At 40.6% G+C, this 12,099-nt stretch overlaps 1 protein-coding gene across 1 annotated transcript in view; it reads left to right on the forward strand.

Annotated features, from left to right (window-relative positions):
• The window catches only part of MGAT5 (alpha-1,6-mannosylglycoprotein 6-beta-N-acetylglucosaminyltransferase), a 153,602-nt gene that overhangs the window by 59,751 nt on the left and 81,752 nt on the right, over window positions 1–12,099 (forward strand). The window contains exon 2 of the mRNA XM_066611884.1: window positions 4,241–4,637. Within this exon, the coding sequence (XP_066467981.1) occupies window positions 4,397–4,637 (241 nt within the window). The 5' untranslated portion in view covers window positions 4,241–4,396. The remainder of the gene's footprint in view (window positions 1–4,240; window positions 4,638–12,099) is intronic.

Below are 12,099 nucleotides of genomic sequence, written 5' to 3' on the forward strand. Positions count from 1 at the left end.
GCCCATGGGCCTGATGTTTGACACAACAGGTTTAGGTGGTCCAAAGAGAGTACGACACTCCATTTTTAAAACGTGTTCTGGTCTTTTTGCACAATTAGGGTTTAACAATCATGTTTTAGTTTGAGGTTGACCAAAAAAGAAGAGAGCGTGGCTAGAAGGAAGGGGGTGGTGACAGAGGTAATCTGTTGCCCAAAGGTCCACAAAAACCTAGAAAGAACAGTTAGTTTTTATTTTATTTTAAAGTATCTGGTGCAGACAAAAATTACAATTCAAGGACAGACTAAAATAGGAGAACACAAGGAGAAAAGTGTCTGCTGATGTATTCGTTTCTGTGGGACTAAGCTGCATAGGGTGACATGCTTGACAGAAAGTTGGAAAGATTTCAAAATGCATAGTGCAATCAAGGACTCTCATATCAGAACCATGGACAGGTTGCTACAGGCCTGTTAAATAGCACTTCAAGCACAAATGAGATGGCTTTTTCTGTGAGTGAAATTACAATGCTTGCTTAAGTTTAGAAGTGATTTCATGTCACATTATCTTTCATCTCCTGTTGTCAGTTCTCATGTGTGTCATCTTGGACAAGGCGGGGGAGAAGGTGTACGTGTGAGCAAAGGGACAGAAACAAGCATTTAGATTTCAGCCTCCTTCAGTCCATCTGCCTTTATTTCTCTCTGTACACGATATTTTTAATCATTTTCATTAGGTGCTGTTTGCATTTAATCATTTTCATTAGGAGGTTTTTTGGTCAACCTCAAACTAAAATGTGACTGTTAAATCCTAACTGCACAAAAAGACCAGAACATATTTTAAAAACGGAGTATAATACTCTCTTTGGACCAACCAGCAACATCAAACATCAGGCCCATGGGCCAAATACAGCACGAGGAAGCTCTTTGTACAGCCCACAGGATAATTGGGTGATCATCAGCATCTCTTCTATTGTTAGAAGAGCCATGCATGGTGGCCAGTATAACAAAATAAGGAGTATTGCCATTTGACATCTAGAAGGATTTGCATTTGAATGAACGTGAAGAATCTTGAAAATGTTTGTTCAGTGCTATGACCAATTTTCCTTAAGAAAATCAGAATGTATTGAAAGACTTTTAAAAACAAGGATTAACAAAGAACTGGCCACATTTCAGTTTTGTATTAGATCCTTTATAAACTACCCATTCTGAATGGATACACAAACTATGTGAGATTCATGAAAAACTCAAGATTAATTCAGTTATGGAATTTCACTAATAGGCAAGGGCAAGACTCCATTGATAGAGAAGTGTAATTTTTAATTTGAGAAATTATTTTAGTTCATGCACTTAAAATTAGGGTCAGGAAATAAACCTACTATTGGATAATGGATGTGGCATTATCTCAGTTGCAAATCCTGTATAAGAGAGATTTTTCTTGAAAGACATGGGCGAGCCTGTCGATTTCTAATACATCAGGCAAGTCTAAGAATAAAAAAAAATCAATACTTTTTCATGAAATAAGCATCTTCCTTTTTTTACCATCTCATTGATTGCTGCATGATCAATTACTTCAGGTGCATAGTCCAGGCACAAGGCATTATTCTTTTAATCTCATCAGTTTCCCATGGGGTATGATGGTTGATTGTGATATCTTTTCATATAAGAAATGTCCTCGATCTAGACCAGGGGTCCTTAAACTGGGGTCCACAGATGACCTTCAAGGGGTCTTGAATCAGGTGCAACATTTGTTTTGGATGTATATGTTTATATGCATTTTCCTTGGGAGGTGATCTATAATGTTCATCAGATTCTCAGAGGCATCTGTATCCCAGAGAAGGTTAAGAATGACTGATGTACGCTGTAGATAGACATGCTGTAAAGTGTGCTTGTATGCTCTTCTACTTCTCCGCCTCCATCATATGTAAAGTGTCAGTAAGTCTAACTTAAGGCTCATCTTGAAATGCCGAAGGGTTTATTCTCCCCATTGGGTGTGCTAAAACATAATTACTGCAGACTAAGTGGTACAGTCTAAGGCCAATACAGTAATCAAGAGTTACTGATGGTATTGCATTACTTGTATGAATGCAAGATTTCTCCTGACTTTGGCTTTGGTCTTGAAGTCTGGCGAAGTAACGAGCTAATCTCCCAGTTCTACTGATCCTAGCAACAAGGGAAAGTGGGGAGGGGATAGGGAAGAGAACCAGCTTGTCCAAGTCCTAGGTCTACCTTAAATCTATTTGCAAGGAGAATCTCAGGTAACATCTCATACACTCTTAGGGCCCAGTCCTATGCTTTGTCTGTCACTGTGTTGTACAGTGATGCCGAAATAGCTGCTGCTGTATCCTGTGGAGTCAGAGTTCTCCTTGGTGTAAAGAAAAATCTAGAGAGGGAAAATTGTGTAGAGTTCCAGCGGCTCCAGCAGGTCTACTCAGAGCTGCACCAGCTAAATAGCTGTCACAGAACTGAGGAGACCTGTGTTGGGCTCCGTGGCTCAGGAGGGGGGATAGGATTTGGTGGCAGCCTCTGCCACCATTGCCACCCTCCTCCCGGGCCTACACTTTCCTCTTGCCTACTTCCCCTGCCCAGTTTCGCCCCCTCCCCACCCTCTCTCCAGAACCTTTTCCCACCACTTGGTGGGGAACCTTACTGCTGCACACTCTTGAATGTCTCTCTCCCAAACTGAGATGCAGCACCAAGTGATGTTGGCCCTTCTGCCAGTGTCCCTTGCCTTGTGGCCATTGTAGTTTTCCTTATTCCATGTTTGTGCCAGCTGTTGCCAGGGTAGCATGTGGACCTCCAGCACTGTCCTGGCATTGGATCAGGCTGTCCATCATTTCTCCACTGTGCTTAAATTGGAAATTAAATTCCCTAAAATGTTTTTAGGGAAGACTAAATTTTCACATCCTAAAATCAGTTGTCTTCACAGACGTCTGTGAGGATATGAAATTCTTCTTTGCCATTTCCTCTTGCTACATAGGAAGAGTGAGGAATAGTTCTAGGCTTGAGCAACAACTTGCAGAGCATGCAGTTGTTTAAATATAATGCGCATCCCTTTTTATTTTGCCGTATGGGAATGTTGATTTCCCTGATCTGAAGATCAAAAAGCGGAAACTGGGCCATATGTTCTTATTGCGCAATAGCAGCTTCATTATAGACTTGCATTATAAGGAGCAAAGCTCTGATGGGTTGTCACATCTAAGATTTTCAAGATCTAGTTGCCTCTCTCTCTACCCCTACTTCCTTCCTTTGTATCTGATGCATGGAATGATGTTCTCTTAATTGCTTCTTTAAAAAGGTGGAAAACTGTTGCCTGACACATTCTCTTTATATTGCTGCATGACATGCTTGCATATATGAGTGGAATGGTCCAGGTTCAAATTCCCACTTATCCATGAAGCTTCCTGGGAAACCTTGGGCCAGACACAGTCAGCCCCACCCTCCTTACAGGGTTGTTGGGAGGACAAAAGTTGGAGAGGAACCATATACCACCCTGAGGTCCTTGTAGGAAGGGCATATAAAAATGTGATAGATAAGGGCCAAATGTGGGAGCTTTCTAACACGGAGCATAAAAACCCTTGTTTTAGTGTCACAACCTGGCTTTCTTCACCATGGCCAAATCTAATAATGAGTAGCATACTAAGACCCTGGCATCCAGAGTCCATAAAGAATTTGTTGCTGCCCTGGCACCATTGCAAACAGTAGAGACACCCATCCCTGGCTGGTAGGACTAGTCAAGGGTCATTGAAGCACAAAAGATAGGTCTTTGATGATGTTGTCACTGATAGCCTTAGTGCTTCCCTATGGGAAGTTTCTTTATACCCAGAAACTGGTTATAATTAGGGTTTAATTGTGTAACTGCATTTCATTCAATGATGTACCTTTTGTTGAACCTTTACCTTTGTCTTCCTCCTTCTTTCATGCCAATCCATTGAGTTGTGCCATGGTCATTAGTTCCACATATGACATGTGTCTTAAATGTGCACCTGGTGACAAACTTGGTGTAGCACTGAATATGTTCCAGGTTTCTTCAGAGGTAGATTTTACATCTGTTAGAACACATTTCTTGTTGCATCTCCAAATATTTCATGGACTCTTTTTATATTGTGACTCATGTCTTAAAATATTGATACATAATAATTGCAGATTTACAGAAGCAGCATATTGTTCCTGCTTTTGAGGAAAACTGTTGGAATGTAAACATGCATATATACTTGGGGAGGTGGTTTGCTACCTCTAAATTACTATTCAATTTCTTCTTTCCCTTACAGTGACAGAATGGAGCTGTTTGGAAACACTGCGCTGACAAAGGAGCCGGAATGAATGGCTCCTGAAGTGTGACTGTTACCTACCTAGACTATGACTTCAGCCTTTGTCTTTGGGCTGTAAGACCATTTCTGAGTGACTCTGGAGCAGGCTGAAAAGCCATGGCATTCTTTACTCCGTGGAAATTGTCCTCTCAGAAACTTGGATTCTTTCTAGTGACTTTTGGATTCATTTGGGGAATGATGCTCCTGCATTTTACTATCCAGCAGAAGACTCAGCACGAGAGCAGTTCTGTGCTTCGTGAACAAATACTGGACCTCAGCAAACGATACATAAAAGCACTGGCAGAAGAGAATAGGAATGTGGTGGATGGCCCATATGTGGGGACCATGACTGCATATGGTGAGTAGATTTTCTGTAAGTTAGAGTGACCATGACTGCATATGGTGAGTAGATTTTCTTAGAATTTGCGTAAGTGCTGCTATCCTGACCAGAACAAGGTTAGTTTAGTCATCTAGAACAGGGGTGCCCAAAACCCAGCCCTGGGGCCACATGCAGCCCTCGAGGCCTCTCAATGCGGCCCTCAGGGAGCCCCTAGTCTCCAGTGAGCCTCTGGCCCTCATTTGATTTGTTGGAGCCCACACTGGCCCGACGCAACTGCTCTTAGCGTGAGGGTGACTGTTTGACCTCTCGAGTGAGCTGTGGGGTGAGTGCTCCCTCCACTGCTTGCTGTTTCACGTCTGTGATGCAGCAGCGGCAGCAAAGGAAAGGCCAGCCTTGCTTTGTGCAAGGCTTTTTATAGGTCTTGAGCTATTGTAAGATCATTCATTCATTCATTCATTCATATAATTCATCTTTAATATATTCATTTATGTAAACTTATGTAAATTTTTCAAATTTTAAATGTAAATTAATTCTTTTTTCCTCCCGGCCCCTGACACAGTGTCAGAGAGATGATGTGGCCCTCCTGCCGAAAACTTTGGACACCCCTGATCTAGAATACAGTGCCACACTAGGTGGTCATTCAGCACTTGCATGTGGTATACCTGTGACAGAGTGAAGATGTCAGTGTCCACACATAAATGTGTATGTGAATCATCTTCAAGTACTGAAGTGCTTTCATTGTAAGTCAGACCATTGCTTTCTGTCTAGCTCAGTATTGTTTACCCTGATAGAAGGATCTTTCCCAGCTCTCTCTCTTTCCCAACCCAGCAGGTGTGAAACCTGCAGGCTTTCTGCATGCAAAGTATGTACTCTTCCAGTTTGCTGTAAGTCCGCCCCCTTGCTTAAGAACTGGGTTTGTTGTACAACCTCTTTCTCTGAATAAATGAATTGTGGAATGCTTTTGTCTTTGCAATGCAACTGGGAGGCCTGCTGAGTGAGTAATCAGTTAGGGCAGGGTTTCTGAAACTGTGAGTCACAACCCACTTGGTGGGTCATGACCTGATTATGAGTTGTGATGCTCTAGCTGATAGCTGTGAAGGCAAATGCATGGAGCCCTATGGAAAGTGAAACTGAGCCATATCATATGTTTACTTGCGAGTAGATGAATGTGCCTTGGTTTGTTGCAAAGAGCAGGCAGAGATGAATCCAACGCCACCGAAATGGTCCCGATCTGATGAACACAGCCCCCCAAAAACACCCGAGAAGGGTTTTCCTCCCTCCAAGCTAAGGAATGTATTGAGCCCTATGGAAAGTGAAACTGAGCTTCATGTTCTGTTTACTCATGAGTAGGCAAAATTGCCTTGGCTGGTGTTGAAAGTCAGGCAAAGGGGAATGCATGGCCACCAGAAGGGTCCTGATCTGCTGAAAGTGGAGCTCAACAAATGTCCCAGAAGGCAACCCCTCCTCCCCATTAAAAAGGATAAAAACAGAGGCTTCAGCTGGTTAGGTGAATTTTTGTTCTTTTTTACACTTCTAAAGCTACATGGCCCTGATAGTCTAAACTCCTCTCCCCCGTTCCAGTGGAGCCTAATTTCCTCCCCTCATCACTCTGGAGTTTTAATGCTGTTTGGAGGGAATCTTTGAAGATCAATCTAGCCCAAACAAAATTGGTTTAAATATACGAACTTAAATTGAACTGGGCATTGGCTAGGACTAAAAAACACTGAATTTTTTTTTTTTGGGGGGGGGGGAGATTGAGGTTATTGCAGGCAGGCTACAGATAGAATTCACTTGGTGGAACAGGGCTGACTTTCCTATCTCATCTTCCCTTATTTATTTGGTTTACTTTAATTCTTTACAATTATTTATTTTAATTTGCTCGATGATGTCACCTCCTCCAGCCATGATTTCACTTCCAGTGGGTCCCAGACAGATTGTCATTCTAGAAAGTGGGTCTCGAGCTAAAAAGTTTGAGAACCACTGATAGGGTATTTGTGTTTGTCTTTCTACTTCATTTTGAACCCAGAGTCCCTGTTGAATAGAAAACTTTATTTCTTAAAGTGTAACAAAATGTTAAGCTAGTCTGTGATGTTTTGAATCTTTTGGTTACTTGGTAGTTTTTGGTTCCAACCCAGTATTTGGGTTGGACTGTCCTGGATTCCCAGTGTCTCAAGTGCTGATGTTTTGCAGTGGGCAGCCTGCAAGTGGAGTGTGGGTGGCTGTCATAACCAAAATATTTGCTGGAGGATCCCCACTTTTACATTTCAGTTTTAGATGGCTGTCCCTAGCAGCAAAGAAGCATTTTCCATGCTGTGGTTGAGATGTGGTGTCTCAGAGAGTATTCAAACTGAAGAGGAAGCATATTAATAGCTGGCAGTTCTCACAGTGAGCTCAGCCTTTCCACTGGCTGAAAACCAAATACTAGCTTTTCATTCTTGCCAGGAAGATATTCTTCTCAGAAGGTTCTAGTTCTTCTTTGAAAGAACCATCTTTTCTTTCATAGTAAATGAGGTGAATCCCGAATATGATTTGGTTATATGATGTGAAAAAGGTTTTTAGTGTGTTAATTGTGTGTTTAACTGCAAGGCATTGTACAGTCTTCAGAAGGTTCAGCTGGTTTCAAGGCATAGCTGTCTGAATGTTGGCCAGTCAGCCACATGATGGAAGTCTGCTGAATTGTGTCTGGGCATAATCCAAGATGCTGTTTTTCCTTTAAAGGCCTAAATGCCTTGGGGCCAAGATATATCAGAGTGTCTCCATGTGTGCTGCCCACACACTGGTATATGATGAAGATCCACCAAGTAAGCCTCTAGATACCATCAGAGGCTAGTTGGTGGTAACTTCAGTAATCACAGACTCTTCCCTAAGTGTGCTTCCTTTATAAAATTTAAGTGGAGTGGAGCATGGGAGGCGAAGGGCCAGAGAGAGACCAGACTGGGAAGGAATCCAACTGGAAAGAAGGTGTTCTATGAAAGACTAGAACTATTCAATTGTAAAAATCCCTACCGGGGTTTAGAACAGCCTGCCTTTGTAAACTGCCTTGGAATAAAGCCTGAGGAGAAATCTGACGACCAAAGAAAGGCGGTATATAAATACCTGTATAAAAAATAATAATAAATAAAATTATCCTCAGGGAGGCCTGCCAGGCTTGCTGGGATTTTCTGATGACTAATGAAAACAGTGCATATTGTATCTATTGATTAAAATAGGGATATCTGTTTTTAAAATATAATTTTATCCTTTTTATAGCGATCTTGTATTATTATGGTATGCTGAGGTGTGCTGCTTCAATGACTGTCTTGTTTCAACTGCCTTGAGGGTCCTTGGGTCGCAACACAGAATGCAAATAGGATGTAATGCAGGATGTATTTTGGAAGCTTTGACTGATCAAAATTCTGTCAATTGACAGATCAAATAATAATCAAATATTTTTTGAAACATTAACTTTATTAGGGCAAAGATATTTTAATCCTCAGGAAGTTGCCTATTTATGCAAATTATAAAAAACCAAATTAGATAAAGGCTCTGAAACAATGGTTCATTCTAAAAAAAATTTTTTATAATGTAATATTATAATTCATGGCAATTCACCCATTTCTGTTCAGCCCACAGGTGTACACATTTGATCCCTGTTGTGTATATGCAATGTTGGGCATAAATAGCTGAAGTAAAATTTATATGAATGCAGATAATTTACTGAACTGTTGCTCTCTTTGCTTTTATGCTGGAATACCATGACCTGTGTACAAATACTTTGTTTCATTCTATTTTTTAATTATATAACATTAACTGTTAGAGAAGTAAGCGTCTCTTCTTAAAGTCATTTGTGATAAATAGGCCAGATCAATTCAAGTATGATCAACAATATGTTTCAGTTGGTTTTTTGCATAGCAGTTCTAGGTGTCTGCAGTTATAGTAGGTAATTAATCGGAGAAGCGTGGAGTGCTGCTATGTTTGTCTGGCATCTGCAGGGATCTGGGGCAATCTACCTTGCCTATTAACAAATGATCCCGTATTTAAAATTTGAACCCCTAAACTACCACAGTACCAGTCTTCGCTTCATGGAATATTTTATTATGGTCAGTTGTCTGTTCTAACTTTATATAAATATAACAAATTGAATTGTGCTTAGGGATGACTTACTATAGTAAGGATCTTAGTTTGCAATGCTTTACTCTTATTTGGAGAACTGTAGTAGTATCTGGAGTATGGATATAGGGTTGCAGTTGCTTTGGACTACTACTTCATTTTTGCTGCTTTCAGTAGTGTAGTAACTGGTTCCCTTTATATAAAAGGCCTTAACCAGCTCAGCTTTGTTTCTTGGTCAATATATGGTCAGTTAACTGTCTGCTTGTCTGCCAGAAAAGCCAAGATCACAAAGAAATGGGGAATTGAGAATAATATGACCCCTTAAAGACTGAAAGTTTGTTGTGGCATATTCTCTTGTGGACTAACTTTTAATCCAAAAAATCTTATTCCACAGTTAAATTGCTGGCCTTTATGGTGCTGCGAGTCTCTTGGTATTGGGTTTGCCTCAACAGGCTCAGTTGCTACTCTGGAGAAAGTGAAGAATTGACTCCATGTTAAGTCAAAAAATATATTATTTATGATGTAGATAATAGTAGTTGAAGTTGATAGAAAATGCAAAATAAAACATATGAAAAATTGCCTTAATGCTTACTTGGTACAACTGCATTTTGACTAAATTTAATCATTGCAAGATGCATTTTTACCTCTATACTGTTACTGCTGCAACCACTGAGTAAGGAGTGAAGAATTCTGTCTTTGAAGCACTGCTAATTAGCAATTTAGCAATTATATATCAAAATAGGCTCTTTATGATTAGCTCTATTGTCTGAAAATATCACTTTTCCTGAAAGGAAGAAAGGCTGCTCATAATATTTAAAACATAGTATAGGAAAATTAAAACTTAATTTTTTAAAAGAGAAAAATGGTTCTTAAGAGAATCTCTTAAGAACATAAGAACAGCCCCACTGGATCAGGCCATAGGCCCATCTAGTCCAGCTTCCTGTATCTCACAGCGGCCCACCAAATGCCCTAAGGAGCACACCAGATAACAAGAGACCTGATCCTGGTGCCGTCCCTTGCATCTGGCATTCTGACATAGCCCATTTCTAAAATCAGAAAGTTGCGCATACACATCATGGCTTGTAACCCGTAATGGATTTTTCCTTCAGAAACTTGTCCAATCCCCTTTTAAAGGCATCCGGGCTAGATGCCGTCACCACATGCTGTGGCAAGGAGTTCCACAGACCAACCACATGCTGAGTAAAGAAATATTTTCTCTTGTTTGTTCTAACTCTCCCAACACTCAATTTTAGTGGATGTCCCCTGGTTCTGGTGTTATGTGAGAGTGTAAAGAGCATCTCCCTATCCACTCTGTCCATCCCCTGCATAATTTAGTATGTCTCAATCATGTCCCCCCTCAGGCGTCTCTTTTCTAGGCTGAAGAGGCCCAAATGCCGTAGCCTTTCTTCATAAGGAAGGTGCCCCAGCCCCGTAATCATCTTAGTCGCTCTCTTTTGCACCTTTTCCATTTCCAACTCTTGATCAGTTTTTGACAGATTCATTTTTTATAATGTGTCAGTTAATTGGCCAAATACTTTGACTGAGCAAGAACACAGTCCAGTTTCTGAGGAAACTTTTCATCTCTTTTGTGTAACTGGGCTGCGATAATATCGCTGTGTTATCACTTGCTTGATATCTTGCCTACAGAGGAAGTGACTGTCCTTTTTAGGTCTACAGTTTATGCTTCTGCATAAACGTCTTCTTCCCATTTAGATGATGCATTTATCTGCACACCTGGCCCTCCCCCATGATTATAAGTGAGTGTGCACATCCCACTTCCTCACCTGGTATGTTCTGCCCTGCATACTCATGGGAAAATCTGCATGTCTTTTGAATGTCCTGTTACTAATCATGTTGTTCTAGTGTTTAAAAAAACACTAGTAGCATTTGAACTGTGTGATTGGGGCAGTTCATATGTTCTGCCCTTCACATTAGAATGCGAGGCAGAATGGCACACTTGGTGGGCGGTCAGGTGACATTTGTGCCCTTGCTTTTAATTGAGTGGTGGGAACAGCCAATTGGACCTGTTGTTTGAGCTGACACAGTGTGATATAGTTGGACTAGAAGTAGAGCGAACCAGATTCAAATCACCACTTAGTCATGAAACTGACACCAGGCAAGTCACTGTTGTATGCCTGTCCTGCTTAACAGGCTTTTTGAAGAAGAGGGTAAGTCATCTAGGCCCCTTGGAGCATCTTGTAATAGCTCAATTTATCAGCATAGGTTACAGCACAACAAAGATCTCAGTCTTTGTCTCAGGACCTCCAGTTAAAATACAGGTGACCGCAGCTTAACCTCTTAACATCTGATCACATATATGATGGTGGTCAAAGCACAAAAAGAGGCAGTCAGGACTCCCATAACCTGCAGCAAAGTGTCTGTTTACACAAGAGGCCCTTAATGCAAAGAAGAGGCAATCTATCTCCAGTAGCCTGTACAGCCAGCTAGTTTCTGGCAGGGAGTGTCTGTTCACACAACAAAGGCACTAGATTGGGCTGAATGTTCGCTTAACAACCTAATTGCATAACAGTGGAGATTGGAGAATGTATCGCCCATTGTTAAGTGGCACAAAGCTGTATCCTTAATACCATGGCTGTAAAAGGCCACTACCTGATTGAATCTACTGCTTGTTTTTTAAATCACATAGAAGATAGTCTTAGCTTTTTTATCACTGCTTGAGTAATCATTGTTTATGTGTAGTTTAATTGCCTTCTCAGATATCTCTTTACTTGCAGCTTTTACTAAAGCACAAAGATACTAAAACAGCACTAAAAATGTATCCTTTTTTGTGCAGTATGACATGATTAAAAAATGAGAATCAACTATATAAGTGGCTCTCTTTTTTGAGCATGTAATAGCAAATGTCCATACAGACAATATTGTAAAAGATGAATTGCTGTTTAACAACTGGAAGAGTATTTTTATTTTTAGTCCACATGATTAGGTGTTTAACTAGCAGATTATACTAGTCTTATCGATACCAAAAGTAGGCTGAAGAATATTCTTCCCTTATGGACTGAAACTTGCTTATAATATAACTTCTGGTTTCTGTTGAGTTTTTCTGCTTTCATTTCATGAAAATCTCTTACTATAAATAGAATAATCACAAAAGTAGATAACTCCTCTTGGAACGCTGGTTTCTCTGTGTTAATGAAGTGTGTGCAGTTTTCCTTTAAGTGCATTATGACTGTGTGTGTTCCTTGTGGAAGGTTTTTGCTTTCTAACCTCTCTGTTGTTTTGCCAGAAATAGCTGCGTCTCTTTAGACTCTCTGGAAAACTAGCTGCCAATTAGTTGTTCAGATTTGTTTCCACTAACAATAGTTCTTTTTTTAATCTCTGTTTTATCATCAAGAAATCTTACTTAGTCTGTTGGCTCCTCTTGCCAGAGGAG

Source organism: Tiliqua scincoides, chromosome 1 (assembly GCF_035046505.1).
Source record: "Tiliqua scincoides isolate rTilSci1 chromosome 1, rTilSci1.hap2, whole genome shotgun sequence".
Taxonomy (NCBI): domain Eukaryota; kingdom Metazoa; phylum Chordata; class Lepidosauria; order Squamata; family Scincidae; genus Tiliqua; species Tiliqua scincoides.